This window comes from Sparus aurata, chromosome 19, assembly GCF_900880675.1.
Source record: "Sparus aurata chromosome 19, fSpaAur1.1, whole genome shotgun sequence".
Classification (NCBI taxonomy): domain Eukaryota; kingdom Metazoa; phylum Chordata; class Actinopteri; order Spariformes; family Sparidae; genus Sparus; species Sparus aurata.
This window is the reverse complement of record NC_044205.1, coordinates 16,559,586-16,585,713: the sequence shown is the minus strand read 5'-3', so window position 1 is coordinate 16,585,713 and position 26,128 is coordinate 16,559,586. Positions and strand designations below refer to the sequence as shown.

Here is a 26,128-nt window from a genome sequence, read left to right as displayed (position 1 = left end):
GGGAGGGGTATCATTGCCGTATTGAACACAATTCATATGAACGAGAGTGAGGGAGAGAGCGGAGAACAGTCCAGCGGTGTAGGTAACGATCTGAGGGATAATACGGGATACATAATTTAATATCTCTATTTATTCATTTAAGACCAGGGAGCGGGGAGATCATTACATATTGATAGCTAATAGATAAGATGGGTTTTGATTACCTGGCTTAAAGGTGGACTCTGTGGTTTTGGTGAGGAAGGGAAAGATCTTCAGTGACTGTTTAACTCTCTTCATTTTCTTGAGTGAATAGGCAAACCGATCTTAAAGGACGACACAATTTCATACTGTTTTACTTGTGGCGGACCCTGCCACCTTTCTAGCGTCAAACAGTTTTCTGGGGACTAAGAACAGCTTGTCTATTCAGTAATAGAAAAAAACATTACTCATTTTATTATCATTTATCATCAATGATTTGAATATTAAATACACTCTCCAAAAACTACATAGTGGCCCTTTAAGGTGTGTCTGTAGCACTACCTTTCAGCCTCTCTCGAGTGGTCAAGAAGAAAGGGGAAGGGTATCTTCTTGACTTACGCGGATCAGGTTACTTCCTGGGGGGTTGTCGAATGGAGCAACTCCGCTGTTACTTTTGAGGCTTTGGCCGTTTTGCTTTTAACAGGTGCACGAGGGGCCAATCTGTTGTGCCACAAACATATTGTTATTTCACATCAGTTTTTTGTGAGGGAATCTTCCACAGGGCTGCAGAGTAAACGTCTCTCCTGTGCATCTACAGTCACAGGCAACATAACATTTCATGGTCAGTGCACTAAAAGTCGCCCATGGCAAATTCTGCACCTGAAATAAACACTTCAAACACCAAGCCTGTGAGGGGCCTTTGGTAGTAATGTGATTCCTGGGATGTGAGATAAAGGTTCTGGTTTGTATATTTGTATTATAGCCCTGTGCCTTAATAGGCATTGATGTGAAACAATAAAAAAAAAAAAAAAAAATCTCCATTAAAGTCTCTTTATTGCGCAACATAATGTGATCTGCTGCCCGGTTGCATTAAGGTTTTCACCTCTAGGATGTGGTGCAGCCCGTGTGCACCCCTCCGCTCCTCCTCGTGTAGTGTGCAGCGGGACACTCTGCAGTTCGCTTATCCCGTTCCTTCCCGTTGCCTTTTACGCGCACGACGTCTGCAGCACAGTGATTCAGTGAGCCCGTCTTCTCCTGCGAGCACGCTGCGAGCTTTTTGGGGGGGATGAAGACAGGACTCTTTTCCTTGTGTTCCGATGGCGAAGCAGCGCTGGTTCTGTCCCTGTGATCATTCCTAGAGGAGGACATTCACGCTTTTTCTTTATTTTTCTTTTCTTTTCTTTTTTTTTTTTTTGGTTCTTCCTTCTCCTCCTTCTCTTCGCGACTCGTTTTCCAACAAAAATGCGGGACGCGCGTCCAGTGCGCGGCGTCCGCGGAGTGCTCTCCTCGGTCGTGGCCGCTTGACTGACGGGGGATCCCGGCTCCCTTTTCATCTCCTGCTCCTTGAGGAACAAGAGGAGTTTGCATGCAAACGGTGGTTTATCACGGCAAGGTGAGAGAGGCTGTGTCTCTGTGACTTTTTTTTTTTTTTTTTTTTCTTTTTTTTAAGAATTTGGATGCGACTTCAAACAGAGTAAGAACAGAATTCGTGCGTTTTCCAGCACAGATTTTAGAGGCTGACTTACATGGTTGCATGATGAGAACCGTGCAGAACACAACACAGGTTGTAGGTAACAGGTACGCAGTGTTTCTGGATTTATAGGACTGCAGAACAAGCGTCGAGATGCCGCTTTACGTCCCCTCATGAACACATCTACTCATAATGTTCCATTCAACGCAGGCTGCTCTATAGCAAATGTGACTAAAAACTGTTGCATTCAGGGGCTTTATTTCAACCCTGTACTAGGATGACAGAGAAGAAAAGCTTCATTTCATTATGAAAGACTTTTATATTTACAACTTTTTGTATTATTCTGAGGATTTATCCGCCTGTAAGGGTAATTTAATCCTGTTAAAATAAGACAAATCTATACAAGGAGTTAGATTAGACACAACATGTGATTATAACGTCAGAAATGAGGAAAAGATTTTTAAAAAATAAATAAAAGTCAAGTTAAATAGGATTCCTGAAATTGCCTCCTCCATCCAAATAGTCAGAAGGCATCAATGGATTTGATGGCTTCCTTCAGTTAATTTGTTTCCTGACCTGCTGCCACTGAGTCTCATTTCCATCACGGGCTGCATAGAAAGTAGTGCTCCAGCAGGAGCTCATTGCCTCACTAGTACAGCCATAACACTGCTGGAGTGGAGTGCAAAGCAAAGCAGCCATATTGACTGTTAAAACAAAATCATTGATTCCGTCTAACACCTTTGAAATGTGATGAAATCAGTCAATGGGACGGTGCAGCGGCTGCTAATTTGTTGACTGGCAATTTGAAGCACCAGGTGAGCGCGTCCAGAAGAGCCGGGTTGTTTTGGTGTTTGTTAAAACAGAGCATTAAAGGGGCACTGTGTAGTTCTGGAGAAGAAATCCAAACTCAGAATTGTAATATTTACAATATTAAGGAGGTAATAATACAAAGTCAGACATATGTATTTTTTCCATAGGTGAATAAACAAGCTGTTCTCAGAGGAAAATAAGGTATCCAGAACACTGTTTGAAGCTAGAGATGTGGCAGGGTCCGCCACATATAAACAAAGTAAAACAGTTTGTTATTCAGTGATGAAGACAAAGAGAGTTCGTTTGCTTATTTCGTGGTTAGTTAATGAACATCTTTCTCTCCTGATGTACATTTCATCTACATAAAACTACAAATTGCCCCATAAAAATTTGATGCTACATTTTGTAAAACATCTTTGATTAACATTTGTGTGATCACTGTCTCTTTTGTTTTTCTCAGCCATGGAGGGACTTCCCTAAAGAGGATCCAACATAATTCAAATTTTTTTAGATTTTTTTTTTCTATTTTCCTTTTTTCCTCTCGTCGTAGCATCCTCCCCAACAAGTCTCCCGTCCCGTCACCATGGCTGAGAAGCTTGGACCAGCGGGGCCCAAGCCCGCCAACATCCGAAACGCTCCCTCCCTGCCCCCTGAACCTATCGACATCATCCGCACCAAAGCCCGCTCCCGCAGAGTCCGCCTTAACGTCGGGGGCCTGAACCACGAGGTCTTGTGGCGGACCCTGGACCGTCTACCCAGAACCCGGCTTGGCAAGCTCCGAGACTGCAACACCCACGAGTCCCTGATGGAAGTCTGCGACGACTACAGCCTGAACGAAAACGAGTACTTCTTCGACAGGCACCCGGGGGCCTTCACCTCCATCCTCAACTTTTACCGCACGGGCAAGCTGCACATGATGGAGGAGATGTGCGCCCTTTCGTTCGGGCAGGAGTTGGACTACTGGGGGATTGACGAGATCTACCTGGAGTCCTGCTGCCAGGCCCGCTACCACCAGAAAAAGGAGCAGATGAATGAGGAGCTGAGGAGGGAGGCCGAGACAATGAGGGAGAGGGAGGGAGAGGGCGAGTTCGATAACACCTGCTGCCCGGACAAGAGGAAGAAGCTGTGGGATCTCCTGGAGAAGCCCAGCTCCTCGGTGGCTGCCAAGGTAGGGAACCGAAACTGGAAGTGTGATCGCACCGCCCCCATCTCGCGTCCAAAAGCCTGGATCCTAACACATCACCAGCACACTTATTAAAGGCCTACTCCCACCTGTAAAAAAAACCGAGACCAGTTCACCGGTTTTAAATCTTAAACAGGCTTGTACTGTACTCTCGTCAAGGTGTTTTTCTTGTGCCATCTGTCTGCTATCCGTCCCTGTGAGTAGCAACAGTTGTTAGGAATGAATTAAATATAGAGAAAGTCTTTGTGTGGACGTGGCAGAAAGGAGCAAAAAAAAAAAGCGGGAGGTGAGGAGTGGAAGTGGATGTGGTGACGCGCAAGCAAGCAAACATGGTGAGGTGTAGTTCTGGCACTGATAAATTAGTAGTGAAATCACTGCAGGAGCCACATTTAGACTCCGTTTGCTTTGACAAATTAATTGGTGAGTGCGTCAGCTTTGAGTGTAGCTTTTCTGCGCAGGGGAAGTCGGCGTTGACCTGATCTGTCAAAAGACCTGTGACAGGTCTCTTCTCTCGTGCTATTTATGTGTCAGCCTTACTCACTGATTGGATCTGACTGTGACTTAGTGAAATGACAGGATGATGAAAGTTTGGCGCGGTTGTGGATGCGGGCGACTGCTGTCGGCTCCTCACTATATTCACCTCCAGCAGGTTTATTAGATCCGATAGCGGACCGAGGTGGCCGCTGCCGCTGCTGCTCTCCCACGCGCCACATGTTTTGGAACAACTGCTGCATCAGTCGTGCTCATTCGTACACCGTGAATCTTAGAGAATCCAACGCCCGCGTGGTAATGTCAAGGGCTTGCCTTGTTAAAACGATGACATCTCTCCCAGCTCCTCCTCCGCCCCGGCTCAGTCCTCAATTAGGTAGGTCAACCTTGATGAAATCCAATCACTGGTAATTTACCTTTGGTCTCCAGTATCCTGATCTCGTCATGGGGCAGTGCTGGGACAGGGCCGGCCGGGATTATATTGCATGTCAGAGGATCATAAACACATGGTCCTCCTATGTGTGGTGTGTGTGCGTGTGTGTGTGTGTGTGTGACCAAAGCAACATCAACCCTGGTGTTTTTTTTGCATGTGCCGCGTGACGCATTGTTGCAGCCCCTCTCCCCTTGAAGCGAACAATGTTTCACTACGGCTGAGACAGTTTGGAAATCATGTGGGATTCAATTTCAGAGCCGTGCTCAGCCTTACAGACGGCAAAAATGTGATAATGAATCACACGAGGATGGGCCCCTTCCTCCCCTGTTATCCCTGGTTTTTTTTTCCCCCTGAATCAACTGGTGACTTGTGATTGACAAGGATCCCGCATCAGCTTAAAGGGGCACTGCGTAGTTTTGGTGGAAAACATTTTAAATAAGAAGAGAAAGATCCTGGTTGACTGATTTGTTTTTTTTATGCTTAAACAAACTGACCTTAAATTTCAGACTGTTTTACTTTGTTTATATGTGGCGGACACTGCCACCTTTCTAGCTTCACACAGTGTTCTGGGGACCTTATTTTCCTCTGAGAACAAGCTTGTTTATTCATTTGAGGATGAGATAAATATTTCTGATATAAGACTGTAAATATTAGAATTCTCACAAAACTACGTAGTGCTCCTTTAATAATTGTCTTCAGGAAGCCGTATATCACAGAATCAAATTATCAGGAGGCTGCCAATATCTTATTTAGGGGGAACTCAGGTGACAGCTGTGAGGTAATTTGGTCCGCCGTGTGATTTAAAGTGATTTACCTCCTGCGTGCGTCACCTGGTATTGCTGACCTGTTCACTCTCCTGTGGGGGAAGCCTGTGAAACCTTAAAGGGAAATCCCACCCTAATTCAAGTTGCATTGACATTCTGCTGAGTGCTCCGCGAGGAGAACGTGAACGTGGCCGTAATGGCTCGGCCCCCCCCCCGTGAACGCGCTGAGGTTATCCGGAGCTGAGAGTGCGTCTGGAAAATGGACTACCGCGCGGCTGCTCGACTGTCAGATGGCAGCTCCCCGAGGTCAGGGAAGCCTTTTTACGGGGCACGCACCGCAAAGTGAGAACCCTTGAAAGCCCTTGACCAAGGAAATGCCATTACTAGGCTGGTACACAACCGTGTGCTCTTATACAAAGCAATCTGAGCTCTTTGTCAAATGCATTCACAGTCCTCTGGCATACGCATATTCTCTGTCCACCTCTCCATCTCTCTTTACCTCTCACACTGCCTTAATCAGATATTAGAGCCCAACGTGCTGCTTTGTGGCACCCATGGCCCTCTCTGCCCTTAAATAAAGGTTAAGCATGAGCGGACTGACCTTTTCAGCAGGGTCAATCAAGATAGGATTACATTCATTAGCAATAGGGCATGTGCAGAATGGGAGAGATGGAAACGAATCCAACATCGCACCGAGAAAGGAAGAGTTTTGTTTGAAAGAAAGCCACAAGTGAAGGGAAAGATAGGGAGTCTAGAAGGAAAGCCCTGAGAGAGAGAGAGAGAGAGAGAGAGAGAGAGAGAGAGAGAGAGAGAGAGCGATGCAAGAGATGCAGGCATGTAAGTTTCGCCCCAGGATGCTGAGCCGGATCTGTGCAAACCTTTCCCGATGAATAATGAATGCAATGGTCAAAACAGAGAGGACACGGGCTAATGCAGTGGCTTCTCTGTGTTACTGTGTGACTTTTGGTTGAGTGCCCCGGTCGCATGGGGAGGAGGAGGAGCAGGAGGAGGAGGAGGAGGAGGAGGAGGAGGTGGAGGTGGAGGGGGCAGGGAGTCATCTTGTGTCCAGCTCTATCTGGTGCCTGGCTTGTCACAGGTGAGCGTCCCGGGGGAAAAGCGAGAAGTTCATGTCACAACAGACTGTGGCAAGCCCTTGCACTGCATACGTGCACCTGCAGAAAACGAAACGAAACAAAAAAAAGATTCAAGTCAGATCCATCAATATCTTGGATGTCTCTTTCTTAAAGGAGCAGTTCACCCAAAAATCGAAAATGTGGCCGTTGTTTTCTCTCCCTCATGCTGATGGAATGTCAGGTTTATGTTTTAGTGTCCACAAATCATTTCTGGAGCTTCAAAGCATTCTCCTAAACAACTCAAGTGGATGGGGACTTTAAAAATGTAATTAAAGAAAAGAAAAAGACGGTGACCCAAGATCTCAAAATTGATTTGAAAATAATTTATCATTCGTTATTAAAGCTTGTGCACCCACTTCAGGCAGGATGTGCGCTAATGCTTTTAGCTTAGCGGCTACAGGGAAGATGTTGGCTTACAGAGGGTGTAAATAGCATTTTTTCAAATCAATTTGGGATCCTGGGGCTTCTAGGGTCCCCATCTACTTCAGTTGTTTTGGTAAATGCTGCAACACTGCTTTGCTGTGAAGCTCCAGAAATGTTTTGTGGACTGAGAAACATCACCTGACTTTCCACTGGCTTGGGGTTGAGTAAGTCAAGACACATTGTCCACTTTCGGGCGTAGTGTTTCTTTAAAGTGCAACTCGGCCAATCTAACACATTATAAAGTGTGTTTACAAGTCTTGGAGAGTACTTCTTGCTACATATATTCTGATAAACTGACGATGGCTACGATGCATTGTGGGTAATGTTGGCGACAGGTTTTAAAAAGCAGTCCGCTGGTCAGGCGTTGCACTGTTTAAACACAGTTGGACCCACTCACTCACTCGTGGCCAGTTTAAAAACAAATGATCAAAACGGACTCTAACTGACTATTCTTACTTTCCCAAGCTTGGTGCCTACATTTCCCACAATGCAACTTAGCCAATGAGTGACATCACTGGAGGCAATTCATCAGATTACATGCTGCTTCCTCTGGAGCCACAGAAGACCTGTAAACACACTTGAATGTGTAAAATTGGTGATGCTACCCTTTACATGCTACCTGTCAGCTCCGTTTGATATCTCCACATCTTATAATAAACTGCTGTGTGCTGTTCAATGATATAAAATGATGTTACATGTTATGTTCAGATATCAGAGGGATGTGGCCTTTGTTTCCGTACTGTAGGCTGTAATTTCTATTAATCCAATAGAACGTGTCATCCTTGATATTGAGCCAGAAGGATTTGTGCTGCTCTGACCCTCTTTTGTTTACAATGACTCACCGGTGTTGCTGTGCAGCAAACACACTTGTACGAGGAGGCCACGTCCAAATTGCTTGATTGCTGTGAGGAGTCTGAATTACAGTGGCTTTCGTACTTTCCCGTGTAAACGTATCTCCAGCTCCCAGTCATCATCCCCGCAAAGGCTCATCTCGCCGCATTTAACTTGTAAATGCCGCTGTGTCACCTGCCTGTGTTTTTCCGCTGGAAGTGTCTTTTGTCAGCGTGACGGGAGACGCGATTAGAAAGCCTCAGATGCATTCATCTCTGCGTTCAGATGAGCACGACAATGTGCAGAAGCTGTGTAATAAATATCCCACCAAGCATTTGCTACACAACTGGTGATACAGTGAGAGCTTCGGCATTAACATATGAGTCAGGCTGCGCTCCTGGTGCCATAAATTAACGCTATTAGTTGTTACATGGACGCCCTCAGTGCTCGGTTTTTAATATATGTATGGGATATTTTGCAAGGGCAGCATCTTTTTGTTTTGATTTGCAAAGCTTTCCAGTATATTAACAATGTCACATGAAGCACTGAAGCCGTAAAACCCCCATCAGCCTGAAGAGAGAAAGCATTCCTCTGTTCAGGTCTTTCCTCGCTTTAGAGTCCATTCAGTCAGGGCAGCCGTGGAAAATAATGGCCGAGGATTTGGAGCATTTTAAAGAGATCAATGTTTCTACTCGCCCAGACATTTCAAGTTGGATTTTCTTTCTCTCCCCCCCTCCTCCCTGCATCAGCCGTGTCTAGCCTTGTGCTTGCTCCTAATGTGAATGTGCACCATCACTCTTTCCTTTATCTAATAATCTAGTCTAGCTAGTGGGAATGCTAAGCAATGGCTCCTGCATGGGCGCAGACTCTCGCTTGTGTTTGGTCCTCCCACGCTCAGGAGCAGCCAAAGTCAGTCCGACACAGACACTGTTGGTGATGATGACACAAAGCGAGAAAGCTGTAGCATAACGCAGCTCAAATGCCAGTGTTTGTGAATCTTGATTTTGCTGTATTTATCTGCCTTAAAGGTGCTATACCTAAGAAACAGCCACCTGTGAGAAAAATTCATACTCAAAACAAAAGTGGGGCAGCATATCCGCAAAGTAACCGCTAACTGCTGCCAGCTGTATACTGTATATAGCTAGTTAGCTCAGTCAGCTGTGAAGCTAGCAGTGATGTCAAAACTGTTATTGCTTCACATCTTGCTGATCATTTCAGTTTTAGGTTTGGACAATTTTTGAATGTTTTAAAGGGAAAGTGCACCCCAAAATTAAAAACATATTTCTCCTTTTTATCCTTGTAGATTGTTAAGGATGTGAGTTTTGAGATACCTGCCGTAGAGATGTCCGCCTTCTCCTTAAAAAAATTTAACCAGAAAGTACTTGGCAAAATAACGTTTTCATTTCCCCATCACCGCACAGAAGGAAGCATGCATCTACTGATGGACGAGAGGCAGCTAAGTAAGCTAACAAAGATTAGCTAATGTTAAAGCTCAGCAGTGGAGGATGCCACTACTATGCTTCCTTCTATCCATTGTTAAGGTGGAGTTCAGTGGGAGAAAAGAATAGTTTTCTCTGTGACAGCTCTGTGGATCATCTTGAGTTAATACAAAGAGACGTTGCTGTTGAATTTTTTTAATGTATTTTACAGTGCAAGCCACCCGGCCATCTCGTTCCATCACATTCAAGAGAAGGCAGACGTCTCAAAGCCAATAGTTTCAAAACTTGGCAGCTCACACCAAAACAATCTAGACGGATAAAAATCACAACACATCAGAGGGGAAATATGTATTTTTGATTCTTTTGGTTCAGCCGTCCCTTTAATGCAGCGCAGAGGTGACAAGAACGCCAAGCTTTATATGTGACAGGAGCAAATTGAATTAGCACACAGCTGAGCTCTAACTGTTGTGTCAGATCACTGCAGACAGCCTCTTACTCTCCATCCATCCATTTCCTTCCAGGCTTTTACAACACCGAGGCAAACGTTTGGCCTTTTGTGTGTATTGACACAAGTGGTGGAGTCAGAGATGAGGGGAGAAGGGGGAAAGGGAGGAAGAGGCCTTTGGTCAGCATTAAGTGAAATGTTCTCTGCAGTATGTGATTCCCCCCCCCCCCCAAACTCAAGCAGCAGGTCCACAATCTTGTGTTTCATCCTTTCATCTCTGCATGGATTGTGGTCAGACTTCAGAGGGTTAAATCGATGGGCATCGGCATTTTATGGAAGAAATGTTCTCAGCTTGTTGAGCAAATGGATTTTAGTTTCTTTTTTGCTTATTTCGTGGAAAGCCTTCCCGCTGGGTGCTGACCTTGACTGTTGAAATCAGATCGTAGTGATTGCGGGCCCTTCAAGTTATTTCTCTTATTGCGATTGCCTGTGTGCAGGAAGCAGAGCGGGCCGGTAACACGTAGGAGCCCACGCTGTTCCACGTTATCTTCTTTGGCCTTAGGAAGTTATCCGCATGTTTTACAGGAGAGGAGTGTGTCATTTAGGAAGTGCACACCTTCTCCCCGTCCTGCAGTAGTTACATAAGCCTTCCACCGGGCCTCTAATCAGCACAGCCTAGCATTTAGGCACCAGTGCCTAAATCCTCTTTACCCTGCAATCATAATCAGATAAGAGTGAACCTCCTAGATTATAGGTGGCATGAGTTCTTATAGTCCGTGCATGGCCACAGGCAGCGGCGTTTATCATCTGGATGTACCAGGGCACACTTTAACCCCATTCTTTAACTTCCTCCTTCAATATGCACTCTGATTTCACTTTCATGCACAGTGCACTGTGGCTGTTTGGTTTATCTAAAGCATTTACAAGCGTGCCTCCTATTGTTTTCATGAAAAGTGGCTGATTTGTTGTATACACAGGGAATACTCACCGGTTTGTTCTGCTATTTACTCACTCCAAACATGAATTTCCTCATATGGACAACACATGGCAGAGGGGTGTAAGCAATGGACAGAGCACTTTCCACTCTCCGCAGTCGTGCTGCTGCTGTTTGAATTTATAGTTATGTTACTAAGCAGCAACTATCGACCTTCATAACAAGCGCGTTGCACGTTTACCAGTATTGTGGTATCAGCTGACTGCAGAGAAAGCGGTTCAAAATGCATGAAATGTAATCGTGTTGCTCAACTTTTAGGACATTCACGCTCATCCTGTGAGTGCATTTGGTCCTTCCCGCACTATATGTACAGAAATGAATGATATATGTGCGGCAGATAATACACAAGGGATACAGTAGATCAACAATTCATCACACAAAAGCTTTTTTGTTTAAGTCTGGCAGATTATCTCTCATATTTCAGACTAGATCTTATTTCTGTTCCACAGCAGAGGTATCCCGGGGTCATATTTAAAATGAAGGGGAGGCGAGGACACTGCAGCTCTTCATTGATCTACTATAGCGTTGAATCTGAGTGTCACCCGCAGGGTTGAAAGGGAACATTCAAAGTGAACCAAAGGAAGTCATCGAAGGGACAGAGAGAGCTATCAATGATTCTGCCCATTAAAGGTGCACTGGATGGTTCTGGAGAAGTAATTCCAACTCTTCCGACTCCAACCCTAATGAGGTGATAGTACAAATTTAGATATTTTTTTTTATATAACTGAATAAACAAGCTGTTCTCAGAGGAAAATAAGGTCCCCAGATCACTGTTTGAAGCTAGACAGGTGGCAGGGTCCGCCACATATAAACAAAGTGAAACAGCATGAAACTGTGCTGTCATTTAACCCTTTAGGCGCCGGGTTTTATTTTAAAAAATACTAGATTTTGACATCTAAATTTCAGAAGGCTCTGGCTTGAATGTAGTTTGAGATAGAGACAAAGTGTAAATGAGACAAATATTGAGAATGACCTAAAGTTTATGAAGGGAGTAATTTTTCCCATCTAATTTGCATATTATGACGTCATATGGTGGCGGCCATATTGGATTATGTAATTTCCATGAAATACCTGGTATTTTGAAAGAGAGTTGAACCTATTTCATCAGATTCATCCCCTCCATCCATTTGTTATGTTGTCCACACATCAAATGAACAGGGAAAAAGTAAATTGTAAGCCAACAGTCGTAAATTAGAACTATTAGTACACCACAAAACTCATGTAAACAGTATGCGTTTTTTTACCCACCACCCCCCCCCCCATCGGAGGACACTTTTTTCTTCCCTTTTTCTAGTTTTCTCTTCTCTTCTTCTTTATTATTATTATAATTATAATAATAATTATTATTATTATTATTATATGATAATAATAACAGTAGGCGTCTTTTAGCTGCAGAGGCCTTATCTGTGCCCATCTATCCAGATAAAAGTTTGTAATATTTGTAGAGTGTGGAGCCTCTCATTGCAAGGCATAGAGACAATAAGAACTATATATATATATATATATATATATATATATATATATATATATATATATATATATATATATATATATATATATATATATATTTACATTTACATCATACCATTCATGGAACCGTGAACTTGGAATTAGTTCATGTCAGCCTAAATACTGATGAGCATTGTCTCCATTGTTATAAGATACCAGAAATCATCAGTCAGAAAGAGGGACAAAAAAACTATAGACCTTGAATCATTGCTTAGCTTTCTGTCACCACGATATCCAATTTGCTCATCAAAGGGCTTTATCCATATTCTTCATCTCTCAAGTAAGCCCAGCCACCATTACCATTATCATCATCATTTCCAGCCCTGTTCTGCCTTCCCCTGTTGCCCCTACGACACCCATCAGCCTTTCTACGAACACTTTCCCCACGTCTCCCCCTGCTATCTCCTCTAGTGTTGTGAGAAGAGCTGGACTCGTGTGTGCTTTGTGCTTCGTGAACACTGCTGCGGCGCATAGCTGCACCGCTGCCGCGGATGGAGGCTACGTGACCGTCGCGGTGGAAAGAGTGAACACTAACGCTGACACCCAGCGGTATTCTCACCACCCCCGCTACTTCTACCACATCCATTCGCTTCCCTACTGATACTATGAGTTTGTGTATCATTTCCATTCCCACTTACTGGGCAAAGGATCGTGTGTTAGTGCTTGTGCGTTTTCCTCACTCTGCGCGGCACCGCCATTGCTATGCAAAGACGCACCGCGACTAGCAAGCTCACTAATCAACCGACCGTCATCTCCCAAAGCTAGATTTTCCACTTCAGAATCAGAATCACCGAATAGGAGCTCAATCACTTCCCTAAGTGTCAACTTTTTGCATGCCATTGTCGTTTATTTCGTCTCAATAACTTCTGAATCCAGCAATACCCCTTCAGCAAAATGGCTTCCTGGCGCACTGTCTCCGCTCTCTCACCCCACAGTTTGCATGGGACTTCCTCGAACATTTTGCATTGAAGCAAGACGTTTTTATGAGCTAAGGTCTAAGTATAGGATGTCTGCCAACTAGTGGTGGGGAGTATGAACGACATGTAACACTCTATTGGGAGAAAACAGCTGTTTTGTTCAGTACCGCGGTGTGTCGCAAATTTGCGACTCTGGCGCCTAAAGGGTTAAGGTCAAGTTTTGTTTAGTCAGTGTATTCGGTCATGTAAACAAAGAGAGTTTAAAATTCAGGCAATGAAGATCTTTCTCTACCGATTAAAATGTATTTTCCAAAACCACATAGTGAGCCTTTAAAATTGATGCGATCCAATCACACTGTTGTACAACTCTTTGATCAGCGAGTGTGGTAAAACACCTCCATCGTCTTTTCTCCTTTTGCTTTGCTTTGCACCAATATCCCACCGCTGCTTTCCTTCATTTTTATGATTACCGGTGGGAACTTGCATGCAAAGGAATTATAATCTGGATGCAGCTCAGTGGCAGTGGTGTCCCAGCAGAGCCACCGGCCTGTCGGAAGGGCTTATTGCACTTGACCATGCGCGTAGTGATTCATGAATGAAGATATCATTAAACTGCGCTCACGGGGTGAGACTAATACACAATATCTTGAAGGAATAGAGAAGGGAGAGAACAACAGGCAACACTGGATTCAGGGGAACGAGAAAAACTCACATTAACACAGGAATAGAGAAGGGAGAGAACAACAGGCAACACTGGATTCAGGGGAACGAGAAAAACTCACGTTAACACGGGTCTAGTGCAAACAATATGGCTGATACAAGCCAAGGCTAATGAGTGGCCAGATGGTGTGAGGCGCCTGATGGCTAAAGTCTCATTAGTGATTCCACTGTCATCCCCAGAATACACCCTCACATTTTATAAATCTGTTATGAATAAGGCTGCTACTAAGGATATTACTAGACTAAGATGATCAGAACATCTGTCTTGTAATTCAAGTACTCATCCAGTGGGTAAAGATCTTCAAAATGCTTGTTTATTTGGCACACCAGCAGCTCAAATCCCTGACATTGCATTTGTTAAACCACCACCTTGAATTCATGCTCCCAACAAACAGGGGCAGCATATCACCAGAGTGCCTGCAGACCATGAGCTTTGCTACTATTGGCTTATTTCTTCACATCCTGCCGGTAATTTTCAGCTAAAATGGTGACATATTGGACCTTTAAAAGAAAAAACCCAGTCTCCTCTGATTTGCCACTGCGCACACGCCTGAGCCAGCACAGCTAACAACAACAGAGCAGCTGTGCTAAATCAGTGCTTACATGCCAAACTAGCGGCTAGGCATAAATTATGCAAATGGTTGACTAAAGTGACGGAGCATGATGTCACAAAGTCATGCTGTTAAAGGTGGGGCTAATGACGAGGCGTTTAAGGAGCAGTGTTTTCAGTGGGAGAGAGGAGATTCTGTTGGTGCGGACTTTGACCTTTTTACCTTTTTAAGGTCTTTTACATGAGCAAAAACCTAGAAAAACACACTGACAGAAAGGGAAACGTGAAGACACAACAGCCCCTTTAAGCTGTGGCTCAGAAAAAACAAAAACAGCGAGTAATTGTTATGAGCAAACCCTGTAGCAGTGAGAGGGGTTCTCACGTACAGGTTGTCATGTGGAGTGTTGTTAATAGACTCATAACAATTATAGCCTCTTTAAATAGGAATTACCAATCTCCCATAGCCTCCCGTTTCTTGTTACGCACCTGAACAGGCACTATGAAGCCTGTTCAGCATGCAAAAAAATCCCAAAGATGTAAATTTGGAAAGAAGCCCGCGGTGTAAGCGCCATCAGAGCGAGACATAAATCCCAGTGAAGGCTGTGGGAGTGGCTTTGGACCAGCAGCGCTGGATGGCACTGCCAGCCTGAGTGACGCGCCGGGTAAGAGGCTAATGTGTTCCTTCCTCCTCCTGCCTCCCTCATCTCCTCCCTGTCCTCCTCTCCCCTGCCTCCTGTGAGGTCTGCTCCCCCCTGTCTTCTGCTGTTTCCCCTCGTCCCCCAAGGCGTCAGAAAATGGGTCTAGATGGAGAGAGGACAGTGGGTGGAAGAGTCATCATTCTAAATGCTATGAACACCAGGTCTCTATTACGTGCTTCAGTGCATCCCCCTCGCACACAAACACACACTATGTAGTCACAGCTCACAGTTAGTTTTCCACATCTCTGCACATGCATGGACACACTTTATGCCCTCGGTAAGTACAGCGCACATAAACACACACACACACTCACTCACACTCACACACACAAACACACACACACACACACACACCTCTTCTCATACTGCTGAGCCAGCTCTCTGTGCATGCCACCACACAGTGAGTGCCACGCCGTTGTCTCCTTCGCTCTCCCCATGCCATCTCTCTTTCAATATCCTTCACCTCCTCTCCGTTCTCTGTTTACCACCCCATCTGCTTTCACAGCCTCTCTTTACGTTCACGTTTTTTTTTTCACCCAGTCCTCCGTTTCTTCCTGTAAGGCTCCTCTCATCTCCCTGCCTGCTGTTTTCCTTTCCCCTCCACGTCCCTGTCTGTATTTGCTCGCGGGGTGAAAAGCTGAATTGTGACCCTGCTCACCATTTCCATCATGGAGGCAGCGATATGAGAGTGCATTGGTATTCACTGTGGTGTGTTTTTTTTTTTCCACATTTTGGCTCCGTATCAGTCGTGTTTATGATTCAGTACCACTGGTCGGAGAAATGCCTCATCAGGTGTCTCCACTTGCTTCGCCCTGCCGTGGCTGCAGCGCCAAGATGCTGCTCCGAGAAACACAAACTGAACGGCTTCACCTGCAGCAGAAGCAAAACCAAGTGATGCCTACTGACAATGTTCACTAACAAAGGGGGATATCCTTTGAAGGCCAAGAAACACCTTTTCCGGAGCCCTCGAAGGGAAAGAAAAGGAAATGTGTAATCAACCTCATTTCACTTGTTTCCTCGGAAATGCCATGTTTGCGTAGTTTCCATGGTGACCATGGTGTGCCATGGTGACTTATCGACACCCAGGGAGCAATTCATCTCTATACAGGCTGTGTGAGAGGCAGAGCAGCTGGTACCTCAGCCCCCACAACCAACCCCAAATGCAAATCCAAGGGAAACGCTTGTGCTTTACAGTGCCCTCCGTTTGCATGCACTGTCTCCGGGGTTGATTTTCTCCATTTTTTTTCTCCCCGCAGATGAAGTGATTCTGGTAAATTTCTGTTTGTGTCACTTTTGCCAAATGCTTTAATAGTTCTCGCTGACGCCGAAATTACCTCTTATTGTGCAGTGGAGTGTTCAAATGAGTTCACACAGTCATTTTCAGAGCGGGCGCCGCTGTGATATGATGAGCGTAAAATACAGTCTGCTTTAATTGCATCAAGATGTAATAATCTGTTCCCCTCCGTTTGAGAAGAACCAGGGAAGTTGGGTCTGTGTGTGTGTGTGTGTGTGTGTATGTGTGTGTGTGTGTGTGTGTGTGTGTGTGTGTGTGTTTGTGTCTATGTGAGCAGAGTGGTGTCAATGCCTTTCTCACGGCCCGGCTCTTCGGGCCAATCAGAGGGTCTCTCCGGAGCATCAGCAGCAGAGCAGGGGGACTTTGTAGGACAGACGAAATTAATTAAAAAAAAAAAGCTCTGCTCGATGGAGGAGCCTCTGAGGGTGCGAGAGAAAAGAGACAGATAGCGCAGATCAGTGGGAGGTTGAAAAAGGGTTGAAGCCACTTGTTAGCCCATGCCTAACGGAGACAGGGTGACAGATCAGAAGTTATTGTGATTGGGCAAACACATTTCTTCACATTCCCCCCTCATCACCACCTACTCCTCCTCCTCCTCCCTTGTCTTTATCTTTGGCTGTCGTTTTCCTAATTTAGCTCCTCTGTTGGACCGCCTCCATTCTCATACGCCGTCCTCCCCTCGTTCTTGCTACGCCTCTCTCTCATGTCATCGTGCTGTTGGCGTCACTGTGGGCTGCACTGCCAGCTGTTTGCTGTCTCCCTGCACCCCAGGAAGTGACAGAAGAAATTATTATATCTCCAGCTCTTAGATGTGTGTGTGTGTGTGTGTGTGTGTGTGTGGGCGGGGTTGGTGGGGGTGGCTGCATATTCTGCTGAGCCATAAGAGTCCCTCAGTGCTGACCACAGTAACTCTGCCTCCACTCATATGCTTTAATGCACCTTAAATTTCCGTTTTCCTGTACCTGACATCCGTTCTGACAAAGTTCCTTCTCCTGCACTGTATTCTCATATCGGGTCATAAAAGTTTAAGCACAATATTTAACAATTTATGCCCCCAGCAAGGAGATATTTTGGCTCATTTCAGGAGTTTCCTCACTTCACTTGAATTTTGTCGAGAGACATTGCCAATGTTTTTTGTTTTGTTTTTTAAGCTAAACGAGTGAGGAATATCTCTGATGAGTGTTCAACCTTTTAGCCAGTTTTAACAAATGTAAAATTAACTGCATCCCCATCGCATTACGCCACGCTTTGTGTAGATTGCTAATCGGCGAATGTTATGAAACAAACGCGACAAAGGTGTTGAACTGGCTGTGCCTCACATAGCCGCTAACAAGGCCAAGAGATCACGTGTAATGAAGTAAATTGTTTATTTTAATCAGAAAACAGGTCAAACGTTTTTATACACATTTCCAGTAAAAACATTTTAGGTGCAATATGTAAGAGTTAGCCACCTTTCAAACTGGTACTCAGACCAAATAGATTGCAGCATTTGCTAACTCCCTGCTGGAAAAACCAGCATAGACTGGTCTTATACCAGCATATGTATATACCGATATACCAGCATACCAGCATATAGGTTTGTAGTTTCTGTTTTTGGTGTTTATACCGCTAGAAGAGACCTTTGGAATGGTGAAGGCAGGGGCTAGCTGGTATGCATGCTAACCTCGGGAGATATATCTGCAGCACAATATATAGATGTGAAAAAGTAAAAAATGTTAGGCTACTTCTTCAAATTCTGTTGATTATTGTAGTTTATTTTCTTCAACTGAAATTCCTACACAGTGCACCTGAAGTTATAGGGTCCAGTGAGGTTGCATATTACTGCCAGCTTTTAGATTTAGTGCAGTTCCCCCACCAGCGACTGAAACCTCTCAGTAAGCCAAAGGTCACTGCTTTAATCCTCTTAACAGCTACTGTGTGAAACATCAGACAAAAATGATTGGCTTTATATGTTCTATTCATCTTAGTATTCCTGTGCCATTCAGTTTTCAACCAAGCCCATTAATAAAAATCACAAAAATCAGTCAATCACATCACTAAAAGGGCCCTGAACTGGAAATGTCCATCTGTGTGTCTGGTCAGGCGAGGTGAAGACAGGCATTGATACGGTCCTTTAGCTCCCTGGTGTGATTGTAATCAGCTTACTGCCATTGGTGGGAAGAAGCCCGGCAGGCCCCAGGGCACACTGGGGCGAAGACACACACTCAGACCATGTGATCCATGTCAACGTCAGGGCAGGAGGGCCAAAAGATCAGCGTCTGACACATCCGAAAGGTCACACTGCCTCTGGTTGAATGTGCAGTTGCGGTAGACAAACACTGAGTATAAGTCTATCTGTGTGTGTGTGTGTGTGTGCATGTGTGTGTGTAGGGGGGGGGGGGGGGGGGGGGGGGGGGGGTTGTGTTCTGAGCTCTGGACCTCTTCTGAAGTGTTGTCAGATAAATTTCCTCTCTGTTTTCATGTGTTGCTTTACTGCCAGCTGAAGAGTGATCTGTCCTCCACCACGGCGGGATCAGGGAAGATTTTGGTCTGTTGGGTGTTGACATTTTGTTGAGGCCTCGCCAATCGATAAGACGACTCTCAGGTATTGACCGCTGCGCTGAAAGGCCCACCTATCTCTTTGTATTTCAGAGTGCAGGGCCGCGGAGTTTGTACAGTATAAGTGAAGAAACACCACTGGCCAGGCGCGCCGTGGCAAGACCGGTGCTTATACGCGTTAGCACGTCTCTGATATCTCACTCCCTCGGCTCCAGCGGATATTATGTATTTATGTCTGCATTCTTATTTTCTTTGTTGAACTTTTACTGCAGCTCAGCTCTTTTTTTTATGCCTGTTTGTGCCACCTTCAGTGACTCCCTGTAAAGTTGATTCTCTTTATAACCTTCTCTGATTATCCACATTGCCTCTTGTGTGAAATATACTTCTTCTCTGGTGTCCTCTAATCGCCCCCCACCACCCGCTCCCGTATCACTTGTTTGAGCTCTCGTCTCATCTTTTCCTTCTTTCCAGACAGAACTAATAACATTTATGAGACTTTCCCCGTCCTATTTGTATTTATTTTGTGCTGTGTACTGGCATATGAATCAGCCAAACCCACAAGAAGAGGAATTCTGCGACTGCAGCCAAACTCTGCTTCTGGTGCTGGCCACCGTTTCAGGCACCGGCCCAACTAAAGATTTTTAAAGTATACTTGTTTTGCAATAAATCCCCCTTAAGTAGCGTGACAGTATCCAAAGGCCACCTAGCGCTCTTAAGCATCCCTACTTTTCACCTCCCATTCCAGGGTGTCTGGGAGCAAATAGCAATACTAATGTTGATGGACGACTGTTGATACAAAGAAAAGTAGCAGCGGCCTTTGTCACATTTCCAGTGTTGCTATTCTTGCCTTTTCGAGTGTTTGCTCCCCCCCCCCCCACCACTTTACAGCAAGTAGTCGTGCTCTATCAGGATCACACTAATACTGCTTTAAGACTGCATTAATGTTGCCATAAAGTTCATCTCACAGCATAAAGCTTAGCATTAAAACTGCTTAACACTTAGAGGCAGATGTAAAGGAAAGGCTAACGTCTAAAAATACCAACAGGACGGCCCCGGTCCCGCTGCGCTGCAACGCGTCGAGTGAAAAAACAATGTGTCATCGTGCGGGGAATGGAACCTGAAAATCTAGATTTTCCCTTAACTTGTTCGTCTCGGGGAAAATGCGGAGAGATTAGGAGGCCTCATTTAAACGTATAGCCGCATTGTGAATGGGTAAATGCTAATGCGGATTATAATGTGAGGCATTAAATCGGCTGAGGCGGTGATTCATCCACCCGTGGATGCATGATTCATCTCCTCTGTTATTGCTTCAATATGTATTTATTTCTTTTCTTCGCATGTCACAGTTGATGAAACCCTGGCCCTTTAATCTTTGTTAGATTCGATGCGGAATTTCATAAAGCGACGCAGTTCCAGCGTGACCTTTTGAGTGTGTGTGCGTGGTATGTAATCCCAGCAGGCATATTAATTTAATTTTTCAAGTCGCCGCAAGCACACAAGAGTACATAAGGATACATCTGTATTCACAGGCCTGACCAGCCGAGGGATATTAAAGGTGCATTATGTAGATTTGTAAAGAAATGTAAAGATCTTCATTGACTGATGTTTATATTTGGCGGACCCTGCTACCTTTCCAGCTTCAAACAGTGCTCTGAGGACCTTATTTCCCTCTGAGAACAGCTTGTTTATTCAGTTATGGAGAAGATAAATATTTGTATTAGCACCTCGTTAATACTATCTTAGATTCACAAGTTTGAATTTCTTCTCCCAAAATACACAGTGCACCTTTAAGTTAAAGAAAAAAAAAAAGACACAAGATAACAGCTGGAATCACATTCATCTGCATTTTCATGTCAGTTTATTTAACTTTCAATCAAGTATTTATTTTCATGTTTCCTCAGCCCTCCACTTGGGATCCCCTCCTTCACTTTGCCCTCATATCTGTGAGTTTACCCCCAGATGTACAGGTTTATACAGCCCGTGGATCTCCTCAGAGCCGGAGGAATGCGAGTTGAGCAACAGCACGCACTTGCAGCGGAAAGTCACCACGGAGGAATGCTGTTTACGTTTAATAGTTTAAAAGTCCGATAAATATTAATTTGAAAATGTTTACCATCTAAGAGAGGCCGCGATTTTAATCACGCCGCTGTGACTCGTCTTACCGAACACGAGAGAATTACGCAAATTACTCTTTTTCCTAATTGAAATACCAAGTCTGTCTTCCTGCCGGGATTAACTCTGGTATCGAGAGGTATAAATCCAGCCTCCCGTCTGTCTGAGCGACGGGCAGGCACACCCACAACCTGATGTGCCGCTACACTAATCCCCTCTGACGACATTATGGAGTCTCAGGACAGAAATTAACTGTCCCGTTACACTGTGTCAGCTGTGGCGTCCTGTCTGCCTGTCATCGCAGCGGTCACATGCCTGTGACGACAGAGAATCAATTACTATTGCTGGTATAGGATATCAGATTAAGGCTTAACCAGGCCAAAGACAGGCTCATTAAGACGGTTGACTGTTTAGCGTGTCTGATAGAAGGCCAAGCAGAAGGCTTAATGGGGGAGGGTTGGAAATGTTGGCTGGCTTCTCTGAAGAGGGCGAGGAACAGGTGGAGGTGGACATGATGAGTGCAGTTGCCCTCAACTCTAAGGTGCATTTTAGCATCTTTTAGCTCATTGTTTCACTTCTGCAGCCCACAATTAAACTGTCTCAGTTGGCTCTCATTGCTCTCATTAGCATTGGATGTGTCAACTCAATATGTACCCAGGTTTTGGGGTAGCGATGCAGAATGAGTTTCGTACGACAGGACAAAAAAAGAAACAAAACACACAGGGTTGTATAATTTCAAGAGACAGAAATGTCAGTTTGTTCCACCTAAGACAGTTGATGCAGCCTGTACTACATTAAGCAGTAAACAGTGAAAATACACTCTGGCATAGGTCAGAATTTTATGCAGGGCTGATAGATAACAAATGTAAATGAATGCCAGTTGCTTCAGTAACGTTGTTTGGCAGCTTTTGGCTGGATTACCACTCCGCTGCCGCGTGGATCAGAACAGTTATACTCTTGCATGCACCAGACTGTGCCATCCATCCTAAACTTTGTATTTGTTTTTTGGAAAGTCGTTTCTGCCGATTGCGATTGACAATGATGTTCAGGTACATACACGCATGTCCACATGTAGCTGAGTTTGCATGTTTACATGCACGTGTGCCCACATTTGCGCCTGTTTTCAGGTGTGTAGCCTGCATGCAGAAAAAGACACTCTACCGTAAATGTGTCTTGCCATTGGTCCCCACTGAAAGATGCACAGCCTGCAGTTTGCATTAGTGTGCGCTGCATACGTGTGTGTGTGTGCATGACCGTGCAGAGGTGCAAATGCAGCACACTGAAGCCAGCCATGTAGAACATTGCACGGACAGCATCATGCAAAGCACGTTGCAGTTGAAGTGCTCTGCAGCGAGCGCGGAGCTCCATTCACAAGAATATATTAAACGGCATCTCGACTGTTAATGTCACACAAATTCCCCTTTAGTTCTCGGTCCTTTAGATTAAACATTAGCTCTGTTTGAGAGAACATTTTGCTGAGATCGTTTTTTTTTTCTTTTTTTTCTGCAAACTTAACTAGCATGATAATGAAATCTCCGATCTCATCAGCCGCAGATATGTGCTCTGTGCTCCGACAAAAGCACTCATTTGTATCCGGCAGCACCAGCGAAGGAGAGCGTAGTACGGGAGATGTACTTTGATATGAAATATTGATAGCTGGGACATTTACTTGAATTGCAACAAAGTGCTCACACACAGTAGCAGGGAGTTTTGGCTGAAGGAAATGAAAAATAGAGCGTACACGGGGAAATACCATAGGAGGAGAGAGAGAGAGAGAGAGAGGGAGGGTGGGAGGGAGGTGAGCTCCAGTCTATCAGAGTAACAGACTGCCGCAGTTGGAGGGATAAAAGCATATTATGAGGAAGTGCTGTAGATGCAGCTTTGCAGGGATGGGGCTTTGGTTAAGGTTGCGACTCTGTGACCACAACACTCTGTGACTCCTATCCACAAGATTTCTTTTTTATTTTTATTTTTTTTTTACTGATAGCTCCAGGGCCCGTCTCCTCTCCTGCCTCGCAACCGCCGCCAGCCGGCTCGCCGACTGTTTGTTGCTAGGCCACGCAGAAGACTGAACATGGAAGAAGAACACACTACTGAGGAATGATCAATAGTCCCTAAATAATTTCCAAACTCTATTTATTTGATGTTCGATTCGATCCAAGAGCTTCATCAATATTGCTGTCAGATGAAATAATGTTGTATTTGGCGATGTTAGCCCCCCCCCTTGGCCACGGCAGATCGAGTTAAATGTTTAATGTGTGTGTGTTCAGCGTGCCCCTTGAGGTGTACCGCTCTTTGCAAAGCACACGTCCCACTCTTGATTTGTACAATAGCATGTGAGGATGTGCGGTAATCTCCCTTTACACTGTACGCGTCTCTCCTCTCTTGAACTCTTTATCTTGTGGATGCTCTGATTTTGAATTTCAAAGCTTAGGTTGTACTTCCGTTTATATATAAATATATATATATTTCAGATGTATTTGCATTTAGCTGACTAGGCTAATAGTGACAAAGTGCATAATGTGGAGTAGTACGAACAGATCCACAGAGGCAAGTCAAGTTGTCAGGTTCAGTTTATAATGGTGGCATCATATCTTCAGTGGTGCCATAACATGACAGAACATCGATTCTTTTACATTTTAATTCCTCTCGTTCATTTCTGCATCTCCTCCCGACCTGCGACTCTGTCTGTTTTTCCCTGTTCTTTCTCTACCCTCGATGCCAATCCTTTTTTCTGGCCTCCACTCGCCTCCGCCCACACGCCCACCCACTCTCCTCTGCTCCTCTACTCGACAGAGAAAACTGCCCTGCATTTTACGTCTCCCCCTGTGGACGACACTCCACGTAACCTCTGTCATCCCAAATAGAACGTTACGTTTTTATTCACAGCTCCTTAATATTTCATGGAATTGTAAACGGTCATTTTTCCTCCACAAATTCAGACCAGATTTTTATTTTTTTTATTTTTTTATGCCTTCGCGCTGGAGAGAGCCTCGCCCGGAGGCATTGTGGTTTTGGGTTGTCCCATTCTTGTGAACGTCTCATGTCAGGAACGCCTGGAGGAAGTGTATTCAAATGATGGTAGTGATCAAATGTCAAAGGTCAAGGTCACTGTGACCTCACATAACCCAAGAATTAATTTGCTAATTTCCAAAGTATTTCGCATGCATTTCTGATTGGCTAAACAGATGATGCAATGTCATTTTATATCCAAAAGGTCAAAGGTCGGCTTCACTGACAACTCATGATGTTCTCTTAAGTCATAAACACAGGAGAAAAGATTTCAATAGAATTTCTGCCTTACTGCCTAATACTGCTTTAAGACTGCATTAATGTTGCCATAAAGTTCATCTCACAGCATAAAGCTTAGCATTAAAACTGCTTAACACTTAGAGGCAGATGTAAAGGAAAGGCTAACATCTAAAAATACCAACAGGACGGCCCCGGTCCCGCTGCGCTGCAACGCGTCGTTTTTAGTTCGTTTTTAGTGATACGATGGCATCAAAAATTTTGATGCCATCGTATCACTAAGAAGGCTCAACACAACATGAAACTTTGCTCGTAGCATCACCAGGATCTCTACTCATGAACACGAGCATTGAGAACATTGTTTGTGTACACAGAGTTTTATGAAAAAGAAGGTTTTTGAACTACTCACGTTAGCTTCTGCATCTCCGGCGCGCGGCCGACATGGCAGGCAAAAAGTGTCGATCTACGAGTGCGACCATCAGGAAGGAGAGTAATGGTGGGACGCTCCTCAAGCTTAGTTCCATATGAATGCACGATAATTCATTGTTTTGTCGTTAGCGAAAAGCAACATTGACGTCCACGCTGAAAAGGGAGCCTCATATTACAAGCAATACTACAATCAGCAGCCGGAAAAGTCACGTGACATCTTGCGTTGATAGTTATTGCTGGAAGCCAGTATGCTACTGGTGACCTGAGAGACACAAACACAGCACAACAGCGAAGAAGACTGAGAGGAGACACCGAAGTTGTCACAGCGTAAATCAAGATGGTTCGTTTTTGTGCTTTTCCTGGATGTGGGAAGAAGATGAAAAGTAATATTCCTGAAACTTTTCACAGACTGCCGTTCAGGTGCAGTAGAGATATCCTGAATCAGTGGCTAAATGTTTTGCAAGTCGACATCAACACGCTGATCTAGACGCTAGGAAAGAAGGACTACCGAGTTTGTGGTGACCACTTTGACCATGACGACTTCGCGATGACTCCAACACTCGGGAAACCAAAGAAAGCATTTTGAGGAAAATGCTATTCCAAGAGCTGTACAAGTGGCTGCAGAAAGAGTGGAGGAAGTGCACTTTTGGTTATATTCTACCGAAATGTTAGTGATGACAGCTTCTAGATAGGATGGCGGATGGGTGCATAATTGCATCACAAAGTCGTAAAGTTATTGCACGGATCTGTACATGGAGTGAAATTGTACATGGCATTTGAAAAGTTTGCCTTTACTATGTCAGTTAGTAAGTGGATAGGAGTGGGGTCTTGTGAGTTGCTCAGGTAGCCCAACCTGGACGTGTTACAATAGACAGCATACTGGCTTCCGGCAACAACTATCTACGCGAGATGTCACGTGACTTTTCCAGCTGCTGATTGTAGTATTGCTTGTAATATGAGGCTGCCTTTTCAACGTGGACATCAATGTTGCTTTTCGCTAACGACAAAACAATGAATTATCCGTGCATTCACATGGAACTAAGCTTGAGGAGCGTCCCATCATTACTCTCCTTCCGGATGGTCGCACTCGTGGATCGACACTTTTTGCCTGCCATGAAAGCCGCATGCCGGAGATGCAGCGGCTAATGTGAGTAGTTCAAAAACCTTCTTTTTCATAAACTTTGTGTACACAAATAATGTTCTCAATGCTCGTATTCATGAGTAGAGACCCTGGTGATACTACAAGCAAAGTTTCATGTTGTGTCGAGCCTTCTTAGTGTTTTAAAAATAGCGATTTTGATGCCATCGTATCCCTGCCCCTAGCACTCCTGTTCAAAATTAGCTTGCCCGAAAACGAAACAACGGTAAATCTTAAAAGTGCCTCTTTCGTCATAATTATGCATTTACACAAAGGTTTGACTCATATTCAATCACAAATAAAGCCTCGGTTACTTTTTGGCGAGAGTTTCACTTTAAGTTTCTGTTTTGGCCCTCTGAGTCCCCCCTTGGTACAGATCTTC

General features: G+C 44.7%; 1 protein-coding gene across 2 annotated transcripts in view; it reads left to right on the top strand.

The window, feature by feature from the left end:
• Window positions 1–1,080: 1,080 nt before the first annotated feature.
• kcnb2b (potassium voltage-gated channel subfamily B member 2b) overlaps window positions 1,081–26,128 on the top strand; it is a 98,807-nt gene continuing 73,759 nt past the window's right edge. The window contains exons 1-2 of one of the 2 annotated variants that reach the window (XM_030398602.1): window positions 1,081–1,570; window positions 3,009–3,626. In XM_030398602.1, the coding sequence (XP_030254462.1) occupies window positions 1,544–1,570; window positions 3,009–3,626 (645 nt within the window). In that variant the 5' untranslated portion in view covers window positions 1,081–1,543. Of the gene's footprint in view, window positions 1,571–2,918; window positions 3,627–26,128 lie in introns of both variants that reach the window. The other variant, XM_030398603.1, reaches the window with a different exon arrangement.